The sequence below is a fragment of the Thalassophryne amazonica genome, chromosome 5, assembly GCF_902500255.1.
Source record: "Thalassophryne amazonica chromosome 5, fThaAma1.1, whole genome shotgun sequence".
NCBI lineage: Eukaryota > Metazoa > Chordata > Actinopteri > Batrachoidiformes > Batrachoididae > Thalassophryne > Thalassophryne amazonica.
Window position 1 is genome coordinate 133,631,921 of NC_047107.1, and position 24,316 is coordinate 133,656,236.

Sequence of the window (24,316 nt, forward strand, 5' to 3'; positions counted from 1 at the left end):
TGTAGCTATATACTGAGTTACTCATAGGACTATTCCACTGGGTGTCATTCTACTATGATCCCCCACAATCCAAAATAGTGCAAAAACATTATGGCTTAGTCCGGCTTGCGCCCTAGCAAGCTGGCTTATAAAATGCAGACTTGGCAACAAGATGGCTTATAAAGTATAGATCTGGCTAGAGTTGATTGAGAGAGTGGCAACATGAAGAGTTGAAAAACATCGTCATGTGACTCGTGGTGCCATCTTGAGTTCAAAATAACATTTGCTGTTAATCTGTCTGCATGTAAATCCAGCTATTTTATTTATTTATTAGCTGAAAATGACGGGTTGTTGTGCATTTGGAGGCACAAATAGACACAACAAGGGCTTCATGATGTACAGATTCCCTTCAGATCTGAACAGAAGCAACATTTGGGAAAATAAAGTCAGCCATGTGGGATGGAAGCGACTTCATCATCAAAGCTTTGAGAGGTAAATTTATTGTTCAGTCCCATGTACAGTAAAACTCAAACCGTCATTGTATAAACCAGATATTCACAGTCACCGGAAAAAAAAAGTCCCAAAATTTTTGTATTGTTTTTCATGTAATAAACACTGCATATAACGGATTTTGTACAATGGATTTTTTGCTCACATCTGATAAACTTGTTGTGTGGGCCGCCAGAAGAGGAGGTACTGCTGGCCCACCACCAAAGGGCGCCCTGCCTGAAGTGCGGGCTTCAGGCACGAGAGGGCGCTGCCGCCACGGACACAGCAGGGGGTGACAGCTGTCACTCATTATCTCATGACAGCTGTCATCCATCTACACTTCATCATTCCACTCCATAAAAACCGGACGTCATCTCCACCTCGTTGCCGAGATATCATCTACCTGTGAAGGTAATATTCTCAGCCTTAACACTAAACTGTGTCTTAGTCTGAACTCTTTTGCAGCCGCTTTCCTGTGGTGGTCCTTATCTGAGAGATTGGCGTTTGGTGTGATCAGCGACGGCTTCGCTTCACACCCCAACCAGATAAGTGGTTAGACAGGAGCTGCACGAGTGTGTATTGGAGGTGGAGGTGGACTTCCCACCATTATTGTTTCTGGGTGTGCAGTTTCACCGCACCTCTTTGTCCTTCCTGGGGTTTATCATCTCCTCCAACTCCGTCGCCCCTGATCCGGCCAAGGTTGCGGCGGTGAGAGATTGGCCACAACCAACAAGCCGTAGGAAGCTGCAACAGTTCCTCGGCTTTGCAAATTTCTACAGGAGGTTCATTAAGGGCTACAGTCAGGTAGTTAGCCCCCTGACAGCCCTGACCTCTCCAAAAGTCTCCTTCACCTGGTCGGATCAGTGTGAAGCCGCGTTCAGGGAGTTGAAACGACGGTTCTTGACTGCACCAGTTCTGGTGCAGCCCGACCCTGGCCGCCAGTTTGTGGTTGAAGTGGACGCCTCTGACTCAGGGATAGGAGCCGTGCTATCCCAGAGCGGAGGTTAAGGAGGTTAAGGAGATAAGGTTAAGTTAAGTTAAGGTTCTTCACCCATGTGCCTACTTTTCTCGCAGGTTGACCCCGGCTGAACGGAACTATGATGTTGGCAACCGAGAACTCCTTGCGGTGAAAGAGGCTCTAGAGGAGTGGAGACACCTGTTGGAGGGAGCGTCTGTGCCATTCACGGTTTTCACTGACCATCAGAACCTGGAGTATATCAGGACCGCCAAGCGGCTGAACCCCAGGCAAGCCCGCTGGTCACTGTTCTTCGGGCGTTTTGACTTCCGGATCACCTATCGCCCCGGGACCAAGAACCAAAGATCAGATGCCTTGTCCCGGGTACACGAAGACGAAGTCAAAACTGAGCTGTCGGATCCACCGGAGCCCATCATTCTGGAGTCCACTATCGTGGCTACCCTCACCTGGGACGTGGAGAAGACCGTCCGGGAGGCTCTGGCACAGAACCCGGACCCCGGAACCGGACCAAAAAATCGTCTGTACGTCCCACCAGAGGCCAGAGCTGCAGTCTTGGATTTCTGTCACAGTTCCAAGCTCTCCTGTCATCCAGGGGTGCGAAGGACCGTGGCAGTTGTCCGGCAGCGCTTCTGGTGGGCGTCTATGGAAGCCGACGTCCGGGAGTATATCCAGGCCTGCACCACCTGTGCCAGGGGCAAGGCAGACCATAAGAGGACCCAAGGACTTCTCCATCCGCTCCCGGTGCCTCATCGCCCCTGGTCCCATATCTGCCTGGATTTCGTCACGGGCCTCCCGCCGTCCCAGGGCATGACAACCATCCTCACGATAGTGGACCGATTCTCCAAGGCGGCCCACTTCGTGGCCCTCCCGAAGCATGGGATACCAGCTGACATAGTCTCGGATCATGGTCCCCAGTTTTCCTCTCAAGTCTGGAGGAGTTTCTGCAGGGAACTGGGGGCCACCGTGAGCCTCTCGTCCGGGTACCACCCACAGACGAACGGACAGGCAGAATGGGCCAACCAAGAGTTGGAACAGACCCTCCGCTGTGTGACATCCGCGCACCCGACGGCTTGGAGTAACCATCTGGCCTGGATCGAGTATGCACACAACAGTCAGGTGTCTTCTGCCACCGGCCTCTCCCCGTTTGAGGTGTGTCTGGGGTACCAGCCCCCGTTGTTTCCCGTGGTGGAGGGAGAGGTCGGTGTGCCCTCGGTCCAGGCCCACCTGCGGAGGTGCCGTTGGGTGTGGCACACCGCCCGTTCTGCCTTATTGAAGGCCCGGACGAGGGCTAAGACCCATGCAGACCGCCGGCGGTCCCCGGCCCCTGCATACCAGCCCAGGCAGGAGGTGTGGTTATCAACTAAGGACATTCCCCTGCAGGTGGACTCACCCAAACTGATGGACAGATTCACTGGACCCTTCAAGATCATCAAAATCCTCAGTCCTGCTGCAGTGAAGCTCCAACTCCCGGCTTCACTGCGGATCCACCCTGTTTATCATGTCTCCCGGATTAAACCACACCTCACCTCACCCCTCTGTGCTCCCGGTCCGGCACCGCCTCCTGCCCGGATCATTGTCGGGGAGCCGGCTTGGACAGTGCGCCGGCTCCTGGACATCCGTCGAATGGGCCGGGGGTTCCAGTATTTGGTGGACTGGGAGGGGTATGGACCCGAAGAACGCTCCTGGGTAAAGAGGAGCTTCATCCTGGACCCGGCCCTCCTGGCCGATTTCTACCGCCGTCACCCGGACAAGCCTGGTCGGGTGCCAGGAGGCGCCCGTTGAGGGGGCGTCCTGTTGTGTGGGCCGCCAGAAGAGGAGGTACTGCTGGCCCACCATCAGAGGGCGCCCTGCCTGAAGTGCGGGCTTCAGGCACGAGAGGGCGCTGCCGCCACGGACACAGCCGGGGGTGACAGCTGTCACTCATTATCTCATGACAGCTGTCATCCATCTACACTTCATCATTCCACTCCATAAAAACCGGACGTCATCTCCACCTCGTTGCCAAGATATCATCTACCTGTGAAGGTAATATTCTCAGCCTTAACACTAAACTGTGTCTTAGTCTGAACTCTTTTTGCAGCCGCTTTCCTGTGGTGTTCCTTATCTGAGAGATTGGCGTTTGGTATGATCAGCGACGGCTTCGCTTCACACCCCAACCAGATAAGTGGTTAGACAGGAGCTGCACGAGTGTGTGTTAGAGGTGGAGGTGGAATTCCCACCATTGTTGTTACTGGGTGTGCATGCACCCACATCTGACTGTTTTTGCTCCTCGCCAGCAGTACCAGATCCGACACTCGGAGACGGTGGCCACCTGGGGACTCGGAACTTGGCGGCTCCAGTATTCTCCAGGTTCGGTGGCGGAGGAAATCGTGTGGTTCCGGTTCTTCTGAGGACAGACGTCTTCTATCCTCGAGCCTGCCCACACGTCACCTTTGTGGATTGACTGTTTGCTCAAATTCTGTAATCCTCTGTGTTTTTGTCGTGCTCTTTCACAACAGTAAAGTGTTCATATTCAACTCTTTCATTGTCCGATCATTTACGCCCCCTGTTGTGGGTCCGTGTCACTACACTTTCCCAACAAAACTGTCCCGTCCGATCACAATGTATTTCCATTAAGAACCCTGAGCAGTCTGGATGTGCACAGTAACAGAGGTACAAATTAAAGTTCAGCTCTGACACACAGATTTGAGGAAAGTGGGACCGGAGTCATTTCTGTGAATAAAAGACTGGCCGCTTATTTTTTTCAAACCGCGTTCAGACTCAGGCCCGCAGCCTGACGTGCACCTGTTAAATCAGACACAAAAGGCTGTGGTTTGACACTTTTCTGCTTTCACTCCTTTATCTGCCATCAAATTAGAATAGTTTTTACAGTGTGCACACTGATTACAATGCTGGATCAGAAAAGTCCACACATTTACAACACAGAGTCTGAAAAAGAGGAAACTGTACAGTTTACCTTTGATTTGGAAGTGATGATTGTAGAAAGAAAAGCTTGTTCAGGGTCAAATTAATCCAGAATAAAGCATAATCCAGAGATGGATGTCAGGACGGGCAGACGCCCGGCACCCAGAGAGGGTGGACCCAAAATACAAACTCCCAAACCAGGATTAGAGGCACAAGTAGTTGTCGAGTTTATTTCAGGCTGAGGTTCAGTACACAGGTTGTAAGATAGCGGAGCAGAGGTTCAAGCAGGGTGAGGCAAAAACGCAGCCATCTCCAGGCAGGGGTCTGAGGCACGAGCAAACACTGGCACATGGGCTGAGGCAAAAGGCGTGGTCAAGAAACACAGAGCAAGGTACTGGTACACAGCAAGACAAATCAGGACTGAATACAAGAGGGCTGAAATGTGCGCTGGAAGTGACAAACTGGCAAATGTGTGGTGACTGGGAGGAGATTAAATAGGCAATTGTTAACAAGGTGCACATGAGGAGAAGGATCTAGAAAGGGGGCGTGGCTGGTGAGCAAAAAGTATGGATGGGGCAAGATGGTGAAGTAGGGAGTGCGCAAAGTGGAGTGATGTAATCAACAAAGATATGTGAGCAGGTGCCAAGAGCGTGAATGAATGAAAACACAAAGCAGACAGAGTCAAAGTGTGAGAGGAGGGCACAGAGCTAGTGGAGTGACATGACGTGACAACACAGATAGGGATGCGAGAGGGATGAAAACATAGAGCTGATGCAGGGCGTGGAGTGAAACAGAGAACTATGAACAGACTAAGCAGAAGACAGAATAAAATATAACACCGAACTGGAACATGACAAACTAATCAGAAAACATGGAGCATACAGTAGTGTTCAGAATAATAGTAGTGCTATGTGACTAAAAAGATTAATCCAGCTTTTGAGTATATTTCTTATTGTTATATGGGAAACAAGGTACCAGTAGATTCAGTAGATTCTCACAAATCCAACAAGACCAAGCATTCATGATATCAAGCATTCGGACTCTGTAGTTTTCTCTGGGCCCCTCCCCAATCGGACCGGGAGTGACATGTTTAGCCGCATGTTCTCCTTGAATTGCTGGCTGTCTGAGTGGTGTCCAAAAAATGAGGTGGGCTTCATAGATAATTGGCAAAGCTTCTGGGGAAAACCTGGTCTTGTTAGGAGAGACGGCATCCATCCCACTTTGGATGGAGCAGCTCTCATTTCTAGAAATCTGGCCAATTTTCTTAAATCCTCCAAACCGTGACTATCCAGGGTTGGGACCAGGAAGCAGAGTTGTAGTCTTACACACCTCTCTGCAGCTTCTCTCCCCCTGCCATCCCCTCATTACCCCATCCCCGTAGAGACGGTGCCTGCTCCCAGACTACCAATAACCAGCAAAAATCTATTTGGGCATAAAAATTCAAAAAGAAAAAATAATATAGCACCTTCAACTGCACCACAGACTAAAACAGTTAAATGTGGTCTGTTAAACATTAGGTCTCTCTCTTCTAAGTCCCTGTTAGTAAATTATATAATAATTGATCAACATATTGATTTATTCTGCCTTGCAGAAACCTGGTTACAGCAGGATGAATATGTTAGTTTAAATGAGTCAACACCCCCGAGTCACACTAACTGTCAGAATGCTCGTAGCACGGGCCGGGGCGGAGGATTAGCAGCAATCTTCCATTCCAGCTTATTAATTAATCAAAAACCCAGACAGAGCTTTAATTCATTTGAAAGCTTGTCTCTTAGTCTTGTCCATCCAAATTGGAAGTCCCAAAAACCAGTTTTATTTGTTATTATCTATCGTCCACCTGGTCGTTACTGTGAGTTTCTCTGTGAATTTTCAGACCTTTTGTCTGACTTAGTGCTTAGCTCAGATAAGATAATTATAGTGGGCGATTTTAACATCCACACAGATGCTGAGAATGACAGCCTCAACACTGCATTTAACCTATTATTAGACTCTATTGGCTTTGCTCAAAAAGTAAATGAGTCCACCCACCACTTTAATCATATCTTAGATCTTGTTCTGACTTATGGTATGGAAATAGAAGACTTAACAGTATTCCCTGAAAACTCCCTTCTGTCTGATCATTTCTTAATAACATTTACATTTACTCTGATGGACTACCCAGCAGTGGGGAATAAGTTTCATTACACTAGAAGTCTTTCAGAAAGCGCTGTAACTAGGTTTAAGGATATGATTCCTTCTTTATGTTCTCTAATGCCATATACCAACACAGTGCAGAGTAGCTACCTAAACTCTGTAAGGGAGATAGAGTATCTCGTCAATAGTTTTACATCCTCATTGAAGACAACTTTGGATGCTGTAGCTCCTCTGAAAAAGAGAGCTTTAAATCAGAAGTGTCTGACTCCGTGGTATAACTCACAAACTCGTAGCTTAAAGCAGATAACCCGTAAGTTGGAGAGGAAATGGCGTCTCACTAATTTAGAAGATCTTCACTTAGCCTGGAAAAAGAGTCTGTTGCTCTATAAAAAAGCCCTCCGTAAAGCTAGGACATCTTTCTACTCATCACTAATTGAAGAAAATAAGAACAACCCCAGGTTTCTTTTCAGCACTGTTTTAACTATTAGAGAAAAAATTACTCATACCCATCCCAAAGACGTATCGTTATCTTTGGCTGCTTTCAGTGATGCCGGTATTTGGTTAGACTCTTTCTCTCCGATTGTTCTGTCTGAGTTATTTTCATTAGTTACTTCATCCAAACCATCAACATGTTTATTAGACCCCATTCCTACCAGGCTGCTCAAGGAAGCCCTACCATTATTTAATGCTTCGATCTTAAATATGATCAATCTATCTTTGTTAGTTGGCTATGTACCACAGGCTTTTAAGGTGGCAGTAATTAAACCATTACTTAAAAAGCCATCACTTGACCCAGCTATCTTAGCTAATTATAGGCCAATCTCCAACCTTCCTTTTCTCTCAAAAATTCTTGAAAGGGTAGTTGTAAAACAGCTAACTGATCATCTGCAGAGGAATGGTCTATTTGAAGAGTTTCAGTCAGGTTTTAGAATTCATCATAGTACAGAAACAGCATTAGTGAAGGTTACAAATGATCTTCTTATGGCCTCGGACAGTGGACTCATCTCTGTGCTTGTTCTGTTAGACCTCATTGCTGCTTTTGATACTGTTGACCATAAAATTTTATTACAGAGATTAGAGCATGCCATAGGTATTAAAGGCACTGCGCTGCGGTGGTTTGAATCATATTTATCTAATAGATTACAATTTGTTCATGTAAATGGGGAATCTTCTTCACAGACTAAAGTTAATTATGGAGTTCCACAAGGTTCTGTGCTAGGACCAATTTTATTCACTTTATACATGCTTCCCTTAGGCAGTATTATTAGACGGTATTGCTTAAATTTTCATTGTTACGCAGATGATACCCAGCTTTATCTATCCATGAAGCCAGAGGACACACACCAATTAGCTAAACTGCAGGATTGTCTTACAGACATAAAGACATGGATGACCTCTAATTTCCTGCTTTTAAACTCAGATAAAACTGAAGTTATTGTACTTGGCCCCACAAATCTTAGAAACATGGTGTCTAACCAGATCCTTACTCTGGATGGCATTACCCTGACCTCTAGTAATACTGTGAGAAATCTTGGAGTCATTTTTGATCAGGATATGTCATTCAAAGCGCATATTAAACAAATATGTAGGACTGCTTTTTTGCATTTACGCAATATCTCTAAAATCAGAAAGGTCTTGTCTCAGAGTGATGCTGAAAAACTAATTCATGCATTTATTTCCTCTAGGCTGGACTATTGTAATTCATTATTATCAGGTTGTCCTAAAAGTTCCCTAAAAAGCCTTCAGTTAATTCAAAATGCTGCAGCTAGAGTACTGATGGTGACTAGAAGGAGAGAGCATATCTCACCCATATTGGCCTCTCTTCATTGGCTTCCTGTTAATTCTAGAATAGAATTTAAAATTCTTCTTCTTACTTATAAGGTTTTGAATAATCAGGTCCCATCTTATCTTAGGGACCTCGTAGTACCATATCACCCCAATAGAGCGCTTCGCTCTCAGACTGCAGGCTTACTTGTAGTTCCTAGGGTTTGTAAGAGTAGAATGGGAGGCAGAGCCTTCAGCTTTCAGGCTCCTCTCCTGTGGAACCAGCTCCCAATTCAGATCAGGGAGACAGACACCCTCTCTACTTTTAAGATTAGGCTTAAAACTTTCCTTTTTGCTAAAGCTTATAGTTAGGGCTGGATCAGGTGACCCTGAACCATCCCTTAGTTATGCTGCTATAGACGTAGACTGCTGGGGGGTTCCCATGATGCACTGTTTCTTTCTCTTTTTGCTCTGTATGCACCACTCTGCATTTAATCATTAGTGATCGATCTCTGCTCCCCTCCACAGCATGTCTTTTTCCTGGTTCTCTCCCTCAGCCCCAACCAGTCCCAGCAGAAGACTGCCCCTCCCTGAGCCTGGTTCTGCTGGAGGTTTCTTCCTGTTAAAAGGGAGTTTTTCCTTCCCACTGTAGCCAAGTGCTTGCTCACAGGGGGTCGTTTTGACCGTTGGGGTTTTACATAATTATTGTATGGCCTTGCCTTACAATATAAAGCGCCTTGGGGCAACTGTTTGTTGTGATTTGGCGCTATATAAAAAAATTGATTGATTGATTGATTGATGATATGCACACTCTTAAGGCTATGAAATTGGGCTATTAGTAAAAAAATAAATAAATAAATAAAATAGAAAAGGGGGTGTTCACAATAATAGTAGCATCTGCTGTTGACGCTACGAACTCAAAACTATTCTGTTCAAACTGCTTTTTTAGCAATCCTGTGAATCACTAAACTAGTATTTAGTTGTATAACCACAGTTTTTCATGATTTCTTCACATCTGCGAGGCATTCATTTTGTTGGTTTGGAACCAAGATTTTGCTGGTTTACTAGTGTGCTTGGGGTCATTGTCTTGTTGAAACACCCATTTCAAGGGCATGTCCTCTTCAGCATAAGGCAACATGACCTCTTCAAGTATTTTGACATATCCAAACTGATCCATGATACCTGGTATGCGATATATAGGCCCAACACCATAGTAGAGAAACATGCCCATATCATGATGCTTGCACCACCATGCTTCACTGTCTTCACTGTGAACTGTGAGTTTGGGGGTCGTCTCACAAACTGTCTGCGGCCCTTGGACCCAAAAAAGAACAATTTTACTATCATCAGTCCACAAAATATTCCTCCATTTCTCTTTAGGCCAGTTGATGTGTTCTTTGGCAAATTGTAACCTCTTCTGCACGTCTTTGATTTAACAGAGGGACTTTGTGGGGGATTCTTGCAAATTAGCTTCACATAGGCGTGACAACACAGATAGAGATGCGAGAGGGATGAAAACAGAGCAGATGCAGGACGTGGAGTGAAACAGAGAACTATGAACAGACTAAGCAGAAGACAGAATAAAATATAACACCGAACTGGAACATGACAAATTGATCAGAAAACATGGAGCATAGATACTAAAGCAAAACTAAACAAGTATTAATAGCAAAATAAACAAGTGATAACCTAATGAAAACTGCATGAGAAAATAGAGATAAATACTAGAACTAAATTGAACCAAAAGTGACTTAACAAGGCGGTAAAACAAACGATAAGAAAAAGCAGTGACTAAACAATAACAGAAAACAAGCAGAGCATCAAACAGCGCACACCCAATGCCACACTCCACAGAGGTCTCTACTTTAAAAAAAACATTCACATCAGCACTTGTCAGCACACGCATCAACGAGCCCACATCTAACCCTAACCTGGCACCTACCTTTTTTCACAGGAACACAGAAGTGAAAATGTCAGACAAACACCTGCAGTGAGAGAAAGAAGAGCGCTCTCTGCCCTCTTTTATGAGAGCATTCTCCTGCACTGACTGGCTGGAATCAAACCACCAGCTGAAAATCATTAAGATCATTCATCCTGCTACACATGCACTATTAACAATTTTGAGAATCAGGATGACATTTTTTGAACAGTTCCAAAATTGGACCCCGATTTCAAATTGGTTTTGATAATGGCTGTAACTACTATGTATACCAAGTTTGTTCAGGCTTGACAAAGATGGATCAAGAAGTTACTATGATGCTTCAAAATGTGCACCAGGATTGCTATTCAGCAGAGGTGGGACAAAGTCACCATCAAGCCACTCTCAAGTCATGAATCAGCAAGTCCCAAGTCAAGTCTCAAGTCACAATGGCCACCAATTGTTTGCAGGCTGACTTGAGACTTGACTTGGGACTTGCAGATTGATGACTTGAGAATGACTTGAGAGTGACTTCATCCCACCTCTGTTATTCAGAATATCCCCCATAGCAGTGCACAGAGGACTGAATCTGTCAAATGAGCAGAATAGTGCCTTTCTCAAAGGTTTGCCAAATTTGTTCTTCTTAGCTTGGGTAGTTCTTCACTGAGCTCCTCCTCCTCAACTGTGTGTGTGTGTGCTTTGTATTTCTGGAGGTTCCAGTCTGTTTTGTGAGGTTTGTGGAAGCCAATATTTACCTGGTTATATTTTTGGTCAAATGTCCTTTTCTGTAGGTCAAAATGAAGGTACTCTGTCCATGGCAGAGGGGGAACTACTTTCTGTGGTGGAAGAAGACAAAGGGGATGGCTGGACCAGAGTACGGAGGAACCTGGATGATGAGGGATATGTACCCACCTCCTACATCAAAGTCTTCCTGGACAGCAATACTAAAGGTGCTGTGACCTCCATCTAACCACCAAATTACCTTCACTTAAGTATATTGCAGACTTTTCTCAAACAATATCTTTGATGACCTTTGTGCAACCTTTGTTGAAACTCAAGTGACTAAACTCTCATGGTACTTCATGGTACAGCAGCAAACACACTCCCTTTTCCACCAGAGTAAATTTGCTGAGGAACAGAGGGGCAACATTTCCAGAGTTGCCCGTGGTGAGAGGTTCTCAGCAAGTTCGTATACACTCACACAGCAATTCCAATGCTGGGAATTCTGCCATTTTTGAACCTGGGGTCTATGTTCACATTTCTGGGGGTTCACTTTTAAACTCTGAACTAAAAAGATTGTAATCGGTCCAGTATTTACTTTGTTCTTCAAAACAGTCTACAGTAAAACAGGTATACGAGGGCTGTCAATAAAGTATAGGTCCTTTTTATTTTTTTCAAAAACTATATGGATTTCATTCATATGTTTTTACGTCAGACATGCTTGAACCCTTGTGCACATGCGTGAGTTTTTCCACGCCTGTCGGTGACATCATTCACCTGTGAGCACTCCTTGTGGGAGGAGTCTTCCAGCCCCTGGTCGGAATTCCTTTGTCTGAGAAGTTGCTGAGAGACTGGCGCTTTGTTTGATCAAAATTTTTTCTAAACCTGTGAGGCACATCGAAGTGGACACGGTTCGAAAAATTAAGCTAGTTTCGGTGAAAATTTTAATGGCTGATGAGAGATTTTGAGGTGATACTGTCGCTTTAAGGACTTCCCACGGAGCGGGACGTCGCGCAGCGCTCCCAGGCGCCGTCGTCAGCCTGTTTCAAGCTGAAAACCTCCACATTTCAGGCTCTATTGATCCAGCACGTCGTTAGAGAACAGAGAAGTTTCAGAAGAAGTCGGTTTCAGCATTTTATCCGGATATTCCACTGTTAAATTTGAGGCCGCAGCCCGCTCCAATTACTAATAAAATGAATTAAAAGAGACTTCTGATTGGAACACCGTGACGCTGGCAGCACAGTAGATAGGCTCCTGAGCGGACCCGAGAAATCTTATAAAAAGGCCCATTCTTATGAGAAATATCATATACATAAAGTATTAAAAGGGGGGGCCGGACATCGTCATATACTATTTTTTCACGAAAAAGGGAAAGAAAAGCACGTTTTGGGTTCCGTGGACAAGGCTAACACCTGCTCAGCAAATCCCATGGTGGCGGACTCCGAGATCCTACACGAGCTAAAACAGTTTCGACAAGAAAGCCGGGGCCAATTTGAAGAGTTGAAACGTGACATTTCCTCAGTCAGTAACAGACTAGAGGTGACGGAAAACCGAATAGAAGAGGTTGAAGAACGAATTCAAACAACCGAGGACGTAGCTACTGGCTTGCTAAAGCTATGCTCGAAGTTAGAAGAACAGCTAACCGACATGCAGGCCCGTGGCAGGCGAGAAAACGTGAAGATCTATGGGGTCAGTGAAAATGCAGAGAAAGAGGCGTCAGAAATGAGAATTTTGTGGAAAAACTGCTTCGTGAGGGTCTTCAGCTGCCAAATGACGTGGAGTTACACATCAAAAGAGCACATCGCTCCCTGGGACCAATGCCACCTCCAAGCACTCCACCCCGCTCCATTATTGTGAAGTTTTTAAGTTTCCGAACCAAGGAAATGGTGCTGCGTAAATCCTGGCAAATGAAAGGTTTCAAGTGGAAAGATAAACAAGTAACCTTGGACCAGGACTTTCCACCTGCCATTACTGGAAAGCGGAGAGAATACACTGAAATCCAGAAAGTGTTGAAAGAGAAAGACGTGCAGTTTCAAACACTCTTCCCCGCCAGGCTACGTGTGAGACACGGCGATGGAGTTATGATCTATGACACGGCTGCGGAGGCAGCAGAGGATATGGTGAAACGGGGATACGCAGTCAAGCTCATACAGACAGCAACATCACTTGTGGAACGCATCCAACAGATGACCTGGACCCAGGTGGGCCGACGTGTGAGGAAGAATGCACCTGATTCAGAGCGGGACGCCAGCTACAAGGAGAAGCTACGCACATTCTGGAGAACATCCCCGAGCCCAAGCACGGAGTAAAGGTTTAAGACGGTGAGGTCTTTTGAATGAAAATGTCCCTTTGATTGAAATATGATGAGTTTGAAATGACTGAGTGAATAAAATATTGTAATATTGAAGGTTCTACTATGGGAGTTTACATAACACTGTCATAGCCATAAGGATCCCCTGCAGTGTTAACAGGAGCAGGGTCATTGCCGTAGAGCGCCCCCTGGGACACAAGAGGGTCTATTGCACAGACCCCAACATAGGGAGTCATGTTCATTTCTGTTCTTTTTGTTGTGTTGTATTACAAATCAAATCAAATCAATTTTATTTATATAGCGCCAAATCACAACAAACAGTTGCCCCAAGGTGCTTTATATTGTAAGGCAAAGCCATACAATAATTATGGAAAAACCCCAACGGTCAAAACGACCCCCTGTGAGCAAGCACTTGGCGACAGTGGGAAGGAAAAACTCCCTTTTAACAGGAAGAAACCTCCAGCAGAACCAGGCTCAGGGAGGGGCAGTCTTCTGCTGGGACTGGTTGGGGCTGAGGGAGAGAACCAGGAAAAAGACATGCTGTGGAAGAGAGCAGAGATCAATCACTAATGACTAAATGCAGAGTGGTGCATACAGAGCAAAAAGAGAAAGAAACACTCAGTGCATCATGGGAACCCCCCAGCAGTCTAAGTCTATAGCAGCATAACTAAGGGATGGTTCAGGGTCACCTGATCCAGCCCTAACTATAAGCTTTAGCAAAAAGGAAAGTTTTAAGCCTAATCTTAAAAGTAGAGAGGGTGTCTGTCTCCCTGATCTGAATTGGGAGCTGGTTCCAGAGGAGAGGAGCCTAAAAGCTGAAGGCTCTGCCTCCCATTCTACTCTTACAAACCCCAGGAACTACAAGTAAGCCTGCAGTCTGAGAGCGAAGCGCTCTATTGGGGTGATATGGTACTATGAGGTCCCTAAGATAAGATGGGACCTGATTATTCAAAACCTTATAAGCAAGAAGAAGAATTTTAAATTCTATTCTAGAATTAACAGGAAGCCAATGAAGAGAGGCCAATATGGGTGAAATATGCTCTCTCCTTCTAGTCCCCGTCAGTACTCTAGCTGCAGCATTTTGAATTAACTGAAGGCTTTTCAGGGAACTTTTAGGACAACCTGATAATAATGAATTACAGTAGTCCAGCCTAGAGGAAATAAATGCATGAATTAGTTTTTCAGCATCACTCTGAGACAAGACCTTTCTAATTTTAGAGATATTGCGTAAATGCAAAAAGCAGTCCTACATATTTGTTTAATATGCGCATTGAATGACATATCCTGATCAAAAATAACTCCAAGATTTCTCACAGTATTACTAGAGGTCAGGGTAATGCCATCCAGAGTAAGGATCTGGTTAGAAACCATGTTTCTAAGATTTGTGGGGCCTATTACAATAACTTCAGTTTTATCTGAGTTTAAAAGCAGGAAATTAGAGGTCATCCATGTCCTTATGTCTGTAAGACAATCCTGCAGTTTAGCTAATTGGTGTGTCTCCTCTGGCTTCATGGATAGATAAAGCTGGGTATCATCTGCGTAACAATGAAAATTTAAGCAATGCCGTCTAATAATACTGCCTAAGGGAAGCATGTATAAAGTGAATAAAATTGGTCCTAGCACAGAACCTTGTGGAACTCCATAATTAACCTTAGTCTGTGAAGAAGATTCCCCATTTACATGAACAAATTGTAATCTATTAGATAAATATGATCCAAACCACCGCAGCGCAGTGCCTTTAATACCTATGGCATGCTCTAATCTCTGTAATAAAATTTTATGGTCAACAGTATCAAAAGCTGCACTGAGGTCTAACAGGACAAGCACAGAGATGAGTCCACTGTCTGAGGCCATAAGAAGATCATTTGTAACCTTCACTAATGCTGTTTCTGTACTATGATAAATTCTAAAACCTGACTGAAACTCTTCAAATAGACCATTCCTCTGCAGATGATCAGTTAGCTGTTTTACAACTACCCTTTCAAGAATTTTTGAGAGAAAAGGAAGGTTGGAGATTGGCCTATAATTCAATCAATCAGTCAATCAAATTTTATTTGTTAAGCGCCTTACAACAACCTAAGTTGACCAAAGCGCTGTACATATAAAAATCGCATTTAAAATATAGTTTAAAAGAGGAACACAGATTCATTTTATTCCCAAGTCTAAAAAGACTAAGTATCAAAAGCACATCTAAACAAATACGTGTTGAGTTTTGTTTTAAAAAGGGGCAGATCCGAGATGGCACGCAAGTCAAGGGGCAGCGAGTTCCAAAGTTTAGGACCTGCTACTGCGAAAGCACGATCACCCCACTGTTTGCTTCGAGACCTGGGCTGCTCCAACAAGTAGAGCTGTGCAGATCGTAGAAATCTGCTGGGCTGGTGAAGAGTCAGAATCTCACATAGATATGCAGGTGCGAAGCTGTGGATGGAGCAGAAAACAAACAGGAGAAGTTTGTATTGGATCCTGTATTGCACTGGCAGCCAGTGGAGAGAGCGCAGAACAGGTGTGATATGGTGATGTTTACGAGAACTTGTGAGGAGCCGAGCAGCAGCATTCTGTACCAGTTGTAATCTGTGTAAAGATGTTTGACTGAGTCCAATGTACAAAGCATTGCAGTAGTCCAAGCATGAGCTGTTGAATGCGTGGATTGCTTTCTCCAGCTCACAACAACTGAGGAAGGGTTTCACTCTTGTGAGAATGCGGAGCTGAAAGAAGCTTGTCTTAACAACAGAGTCAATTTGTTTATGGAGATTTAGGCCAGTGTCCAAGTGAACTCCCAAGTTTCTGATTACGGTGTTATGGTGAGGAAGTGAGTGACCGTTTGAGACAGCGGCAAGTGGGCTTGTGGTGCCAAATAGACAGAATTCCATTTTGGATTCATTTAGACTCAGGAAATTCTGTGTGAGCCAGTGCTTAATGTCATCCATACAGGTGTTGATGGTCTGAAATGCATCTGGAGAATCTGGTGAGACTGGGCATAATGGCTAGAGATGATTGAACCCAGAGGCAGCATGTAAAGAGAGAACAGAACTGGGCCCAAAATGGAGCCTTGCAGGACACCAGAAGACAGTTGGGCTGTAGAAGAGGAGTGGCCATTGATGAAAACAGAGAAGTGCCTGTCCATTAAATAAGACTTGAACCACTGCAGCACAGGACCCTGAAAGCCCACCTGCTGGGCTAGACGGTTCAGGAGGATGGAGTGGTCCACTGTATCGAATGCTGCAGTGAGATCAAGCATTACCCAACAGTACAGGTCTCTTTGAGTCCAGGGACAACAGGAAGTCATTTTGGACTCTCAACAGTGCGGACTCAGTACTGTGGCGTGTACGAAAACCTGACTGAAATTGATCAAAAATCTGATTCTGGTCCAGAAAAGACAGCAACTGATTAAAAACAAGCTTCTCTAGAATTTTAGAGAGAAAAGCCAAGTGGGACACTGGTCTGAAGTTTGACAGTACTGCTGGATCAAGGTTTGGTTTTTTAAGCAGCGGTCTGACCACAGCCTGTTTGAAAACAGCCGGAACAGTCCCAGATCTTAGGCAGTTGTTGAAAAATAAAAGAAGCCTTGGTCCTACTGTGTCAAAAATTTGTTTCAGCATCTTTGGTGGAATTATGTCCAGGGTGTTGGGAAAGTGTAGGAACACGGACCCACAACAGGGGGCGCATATGAACGGACAATGGAGTAAGTCAAAATAACAAAGCTTTACTGTTGTGAATGTGCACAACGAATACAACCAATCACAGCAATGGACAACAGTCAATTCACAAAAGTGTCGTGTGGGCAGGCTCGAAGATAGGAGACGCCTCTCCAAGGTAAGACCGGAACCACACGGCTTCCTCCGCCACAGGACCCCGGGAATACTGGAGCCGCCAAGTCCCGAACTCCCAGGTGGCCACTGCCTCCGCGTGTCGGACCTGGTACTGCTGGCGAGGAACAAAGGACAGTTAGATGGGGGCGCGTTTGCACCCAGGACTCCGAACAGCAGGGAAGTTACCTCCACCTCTCGTTGGAACAGTAATCCACAAACTAGCACAATCCAAAAAGATACACTCCGTAGCTTCGATACGTTACCTCTCTGGTAGAAACGATATCTCGGCAATGAGGTGGAGGTGCCGTCCTGCTGATATACCCCACAGATGATTGCCGTCAGCTGTCTCAGGTGATGGGTGACAGCTGTCACCGTAGCTGCTCACGTGAGGCGGCGGCGCCCTCTGGTGCCTGGAGCCCGCACTCCAGGCAGGGCGCCCTCTGGTGGTGGTGGGCCAGCAGTACCTCCTCTTCAGCAGCCCACACAACAGGACCCCCCCCTCAACGGGCGCCTCCTGGCGCCCGACCGGGCTTGTCCGGGTGGCGACGGTAGAAGTCGGCCAGGAGGGCCGGGTCCAGGATGAAGCTCTTCTTCACCCAGGAGCGTTCTTCGGGACCGTACCCCTCCCAGTCCACCAGATATTGAAAGCCCCGGCCCATCCGTCGGACGTCCAACAACCGGCGCACTGTCCAAGCCGGCTCGCCATCGATGATCCGGGCAGGAGGTGGTGCCGGACCGGGTGTACAGAGGGGCGAGGTGTGATGGGGCTTGAGCTTTGACACATGAAATACTGGATGGATCCGCAGTGAGGCTGGAAGCCGAAGCCTCACTGTGGCGGGATTGATGACCTTGAGAATTTTAAACGGTCCTATGTATCTGTCCTGCAGTTTTGGGGAGGCCACTTGTAGCGGGATGTCCTTTGTGGACAACCACACTTCCTGCCCGGGGCGATACGTAGGGGCCGGGGTCCGCCGCCGGTCTGCATGGGTCTTCGCCTTCATCCGGGCCTTCAACAAAGCAGAACGGGCGGCACGCCACACCCGACGGCACTTCCGCAGGTGGGCCTGGACCGAGGGCACACCGACCTCTCCCTCAACCACCGGGAACAATGGGGGCTGATACCCCAAACACACCTCAAAGGGGGAGAGGCCTGTGGCTGATGACACTTGACTGTTGTGGGCGTACTCGATCCAGGCCAGATGAGTACTCCAGGCCGCCGGGTGCGCGGCTGTCACACAACGCAGTGTTTGCTCCATTTCTTGATTGGCCCGCTCTGCTTGCCCGTTGGTCTGGGGGTGATACCCGGACGAGAGACTGACCGTGGCCCCCAGTTCCCGGCAAAAGCTCCTCCAGACATGCGAGGAGAACTGGGGACCGCGATCGGAGACGATGTCTGATGGTATCCCATGCAGGCGGACGACATGGTGGACCAGGAGGTCCGCTGTCTCCTGGGCCGTTGGGAGCTTCGGGAGGGCCACGAAGTGGGCCGCCTTGGAAAATCGGTCCACTATCGTGAGGATCACGGTGTTTCCCTGGGACGGCGGGAGGCCCGTGACAAAATCCAGGCCGATGTGGGACCAGGGGCGATGAGGCACGGGCAGCGGCTGTAGCAGTCCCGGAGCCTTGCGATGGTCGGCCTTGCCCCTGGCGCAGGTGGTACAGGCCTGGATATAGTCCCGGACGTCGGCCTCCAGGGACGCCCACCAGAAGCGCTGCCGGACAACTGCCACGGTTCTTCGCACCCCTGGATGACAGGAGAGCTTAGAGCCGTGACAGAAGTCTAGGACTGCAGCCCTTGCCTCTGGTGGGACGTAAAGTCTGTTCTTTGGTCCAGTCCCGGGGTCCGGGCTTCGTGCCAGGGCCTCCCGGACGGTTCTCTCTACGTCCCAGGTGAGGGTGGCCACGATAGTGGACTCCGGGATGATGGGTTCCGGTGGATCCGACAACTCCGCTTTGACCTCGTCTTCGTGTACCCGGGACAAGGCATCCGATTTCTGGTTCTTGGTCCCGGGCCGGTAGGTGATGCGGAAGTCAAAACGGCCGAAGAACAGTGACCAGCGGGCTTGCCTGGGATTCAGCCACTTGGCGGTCCTGATATACTCCAGGTTCCGGTGGTCAGTGAAAACCGTGAATGGCACGGACGTTCCCTCCAACAGGTGTCTCCACTCTTCAAGAGCCTCTTTCACCGCAAGGAGTTCTCGGTTGCCGACGTCATAGTTCCGTTCAGCCGGGGTCAACCTGCGGGAAAAATAGGCACACGGATGAAGGACCTTATCGGTCTTCCCACTCTGGGACAGCACAGCTCCTATCCCTGAGTCCGAGGCGTCCACTTCAACCACTAACTGGCGACTAGGATCGGGCTGCACCAGAACGGGTGCAGACGAGAAGCGCCGTTTCAACTCCTTGAACGCGGCCTCGCAACGATCCGACCAGGTGAAGGGGACTTTTGGTGAGGTCAGGGCTGTCAGGAGGCTAACAACCTGACTGTAGCCCTTAATGAACCTCCTGTAGAAATTCGCAAAGCCGAGGAACTGTTGCAGCTTCCTACGGCTTGTGGGTTGGGGCCAGTCTCTCACCGCTGCAACCTTGGCCGGATCAGGTGCGACGGAGTTGGGGGAGATGATGAACCCCAGGAAGGACAAAGAGGTGCGGTGAAACTCACACTTCTCGCCCTTAACAAACAGCCGGTTCTCCAATAACCGCTGCAGGAGTCTCAGGATCCGGAGAAAAGATGAGTATATCGTCTAGATATACGAAGACGAACCGGTGCAGGAAGTCCCGCAATACGTCGTTAACCAAGGATTGGAACGTCGCGGGGGCGTTTGTGAGGCCGAACGGCATGACCAGGTACTCAAAGTGACCTAAGGGGGTGTTGAATGCCGTCTTCCACTCGTCTCCCTTCCGGATCCGAACCAGATGATACGCGTTTCTAAGATCAAGCTTGGTAAAAATCTTGGCTCCATGCAGGGGCGTGAACACCGAATCCAACAGGGGTAACGGGTATCGGTTGCGAACCGTGATTTCGTTCAGCCCCCTATAATCGATGCATGGACGAAGTCCGCCATCTTTTTTACCCACAAAAAAGAAACCTGCGCCCATCGGGGAGGTGGAATTTCGGATCAACCCGGCAGCTAACGAGTCCCGGATGTAGGTCTCCATTGATTCGCGCTCAGGCCGTGAGAGGTTGTACAGTCTACTGGACGGGAACCCACTGCCTGGAACCAAATCGATGGCACAATCGTACGGACGGTGGGGGGGGAGTGTGAGCGCCAGATCCTTGCTGAACACGTCGACAAGGTTGTGGTACTCCACCGGCACCGTCCCCAGATTGGGCGGGACTCTGACCTCCTCCTTAGCTTGGGAGCCGGGAGGAACCGAGGAACCTAGACACACCCGATGGCAGGTCTCGCTCCACTGAACCACTACCCCGGACGGCCAATCAATCCGGGGATTGTGCTTCAACATCCAGGGAAAGCCTAAAACCACACGGGAAGTGGCCTGAGTCACAAAAAACTCGATCACCTCCCGGTGGTTTCCTGACACCACCAGCGTTACAGGTGGTGTCTTATGTGTGATTGGAGGGAGCAGGGAGCCATCTAGCGCTCGAACCTGCACAGGCGAGGTAAGCGCCACCAGAGGGAGCCCTATCTCCCTGGCCCATCTGCAGTCCAACAGATTCCCCTCAGAGCCCATGTCCACCAGTGCAGGGGCCTTCAGGGTTAAATCCTCATACAGGATCGTGACTGGGAGTCGTGTAGCAATGTGGGTGTGTCCCACGTGAATGTCTCGGCCCACCCCTAGCCCAGTCTCTAGGGGCGGGCGTTGGTGTTGTAACCGCTCGGGGCAGTCTCTCACATGGTGCTCTAGTGCACCACAAACAAAACAAGCTCCATGGGCCCGTCTCCTCTGTGCAGCTGGTGCCCTAAATGTTGCCCTACTCGTGTCCATAGCTTCGTCAGTAGGGGGAGCTGTGGCCCCACGGAGCGCAGGGGCCGTGGAGCGTGGGGAAGGCGGAGAGCGGTCGGAACCGGAAGGGAGAGGGACGGCGCGTGCCCGGCCACGCCCTTCGTCTCGTTCCCGCCGACGTTCTTCTAACCGGTTGTCCAACCGTATGACAAGATCGATAAGCCCGTCTAAATCCTGCGGTTCGTCCTTAGCCACCAGGTGCTCCTTGAGAACCAAAGACAGTCCGTTTACAAAGGCGGCGCGGAGGGCAGCGTTATTCCAGCCGGATCTCGCAGCCGCGATGCGGAAGTCGACTGCATAAACAGCTGCGCTCCGGCGCCCCTGTCTCATTGACAGTAGCACGGTTGAAGCGGTTTCTCCTCTATTAGGGTGATCGAACACGGTTCTGAGCCCCCTCACAAACCCATCGTATGTCAGAAGGAGCCGTGAATTCTGCTCCCAGAGCGCTGTAGCCCAAGCGCGTGCCTCACTGCGAAGCAGGTTTATGACATAAGCTACTTTACTAGCATCGGTCGCGTACATAACGGGACGCTGTGCGAAGACGAGCGAACACTGCATCAGAAAATCCGCGCACGTCTCCAAACAGCCTCCGTACGGCTCTGGAGGGCTTATGTATGCTTCCAGGGAAGGAGGGAGAGGTCGTTGAACAACCAGTGGAACGTCAACGTTACGCACAGGATCTACGGGAGGGAGAGCCGCAGCGGCGCCCGGAGGGCGTGCTTCCACCTGCGCGGCGAGAGCCTCCACCCTGCGGTTCAGGAGGACGTTCTGCTCGGTCATGAAATCCAACCGAGTCGTGAAAGCGGTGAGGATCCGCTGCAACTCACCGATTACCCCTCCCGCGGACGCCTGCGCGTCCTGTTCTTCCATTGGCCGTTCAACAGCCGGTTGACGCCCCTCGGGATCCATGACGCTGGCCGAGATATCCTGTTGGGAAAGTGTAGGAACACGGACCCACAACAGGGGGCGCATATGAACGGACAATGGAGTAAGTCAAAATAACAAAGCTTTACTGTTGTGAATGTGCACAACGAATACAACCAATCACAGCAATGGACAACAGTCAATTCACAAAAGTGTCGTGTGGGCAGGCTCGAAGATAGGAGACGCCTCTCCAAGGTAAGACCGGAACCACACGGCTTCCTCCGCCACAGGACCCCGGGAATACTGGAGCCGCCAAGTCCCGAACTCCCAGGTGGCCACTGCCTCCGCGTGTCGGACCTGGTACTGCTGGCGAGGAACAAAGGACAGTTAGATGGGGGCGCGTTTGCACCCAGGACTCCGAACAGCAGGGAAGTTACCTCCACCTCTCGTTGGAACAGTAATCCACAAACTAGCACAATCCAAAAAGATACACTCCGTAGCTTCGATACGTTACCTCTCTGGTAGAAACGATATCTCGGCAATGAGGTGGAGGTGCCGTCCTGCTGATATACCCCACAGATGATTGCCGTCAGCTGTCTCAGGTGATGGGTGACAGCTGTCACCGTAGCTGCTCACGTGAGGCGGCGGCGCCCTCTGGTGCCTGGAGCCCGCACTCCAGGCAGGGCGCCCTCTGGTGGTGGTGGGCCAGCAGTACCTCCTCTTCAGCAGCCCACACAACAGGACCCCCCCCTCAACGGGCGCCTCCTGGCGCCCGACCGGGCTTGTCCGGGTGGCGACGGTAGAAGTCGGCCAGGAGGGCCGGGTCCAGGATGAAGCTCTTCTTCACCCAGGAGCGTTCTTCGGGACCGTACCCCTCCCAGTCCACCAGATATTGAAAGCCCCGGCCCATCCGTCGGACGTCCAACAACCGGCGCACTGTCCAAGCCGGCTCGCCATCGATGATCCGGGCAGGAGGTGGTGCCGGACCGGGTGTACAGAGGGGCGAGGTGTGATGGGGCTTGAGCTTTGACACATGAAATACTGGATGGATCCGCAGTGAGGCTGGAAGCCGAAGCCTCACTGTGGCGGGATTGATGACCTTGAGAATTTTAAACGGTCCTATGTATCTGTCCTTCAGTTTTGGGGAGGCCACTTGTAGCGGGATGTCCTTTGTGGACAACCACACTTCCTGCCCGGGGCGATACGTAGGGGCCGGGGTCCGCCGCCGGTCTGCATGGGTCTTCGCCCTCATCCGGGCCTTCAACAAAGCAGAACGGGCGGCACGCCACACCCGACGGCACTTCCGCAGGTGGGCCTGGACCGAGGGCACACCGACCTCTCCCTCAACCACCGGGAACAATGGGGGCTGATACCCCAAACACACCTCAAAGGGGGAGAGGCCTGTGGCTGATGACACTTGACTGTTGTGGGCGTACTCGATCCAGGCCAGATGAGTACTCCAGGCCGCCGGGTGCGCGGCTGTCACACAACGCAGTGTTTGCTCCATTTCTTGATTGGCCCGCTCTGCTTGCCCGTTGGTCTGGGGGTGATACCCGGACGAGAGACTGACCGTGGCCCCCAGTTCCCGGCAAAAGCTCCTCCAGACATGCGAGGAGAACTGGGGACCGCGATCGGAGACGATGTCTGATGGTATCCCATGCAGGCGGACGACATGGTGGACCAGGAGGTCCGCTGTCTCCTGGGCCGTTGGGAGCTTCGGGAGGGCCACGAAGTGGGCCGCCTTGGAAAATCGGTCCACTATCGTGAGGATCACGGTGTTTCCCTGGGACGGCGGGAGGCCCGTGACAAAATCCAGGCCGATGTGGGACCAGGGGCGATGAGGCACGGGCAGCGGCTGTAGCAGTCCCGGAGCCTTGCGATGGTCGGCCTTGCCCCTGGCGCAGGTGGTACAGGCCTGGATATAGTCCCGGACGTCGGCCTCCAGGGACGCCCACCAGAAGCGCTGCCGGACAACTGCCACGGTTCTTCGCACCCCTGGATGACAGGAGAGCTTAGAGCCGTGACAGAAGTCCAGGACTGCAGCCCTTGCCTCTGGTGGGACGTAAAGTCTGTTCTTTGGTCCAGTCCCGGGGTCCGGGCTTCGTGCCAGGGCCTCCCGGACGGTTCTCTCTACGTCCCAGGTGAGGGTGGCCACGATAGTGGACTCCGGGATGATGGGTTCCGGTGGATCCGACAACTCCGCTTTGACCTCGTCTTCGTGTACCCGGGACAAGGCATCCGATTTCTGGTTCTTGGTCCCGGGCCGGTAGGTGATGCGGAAGTCAAAACGGCCGAAGAACAGTGACCAGCGGGCTTGCCTGGGATTCAGCCACTTGGCGGTCCTGATATACTCCAGGTTCCGGTGGTCAGTGAAAACCGTGAATGGCACGGACGTTCCCTCCAACAGGTGTCTCCACTCTTCAAGAGCCTCTTTCACCGCAAGGAGTTCTCGGTTGCCGACGTCATAGTTCCGTTCAGCCGGG

General features: G+C 49.5%; 1 protein-coding gene across 1 annotated transcript in view; it reads left to right on the forward strand.

Moving 5' to 3' along the window:
* Positions 1-24,316, forward strand: part of fnbp1a (formin binding protein 1a) — a 350,992-nt gene that overhangs the window by 270,380 nt on the left and 56,296 nt on the right. The window contains exon 17 of the mRNA XM_034171436.1: positions 10,955-11,113. Coding sequence (XP_034027327.1) covers positions 10,955-11,113 — 159 coding nt within the window. The remainder of the gene's footprint in view (positions 1-10,954; positions 11,114-24,316) is intronic.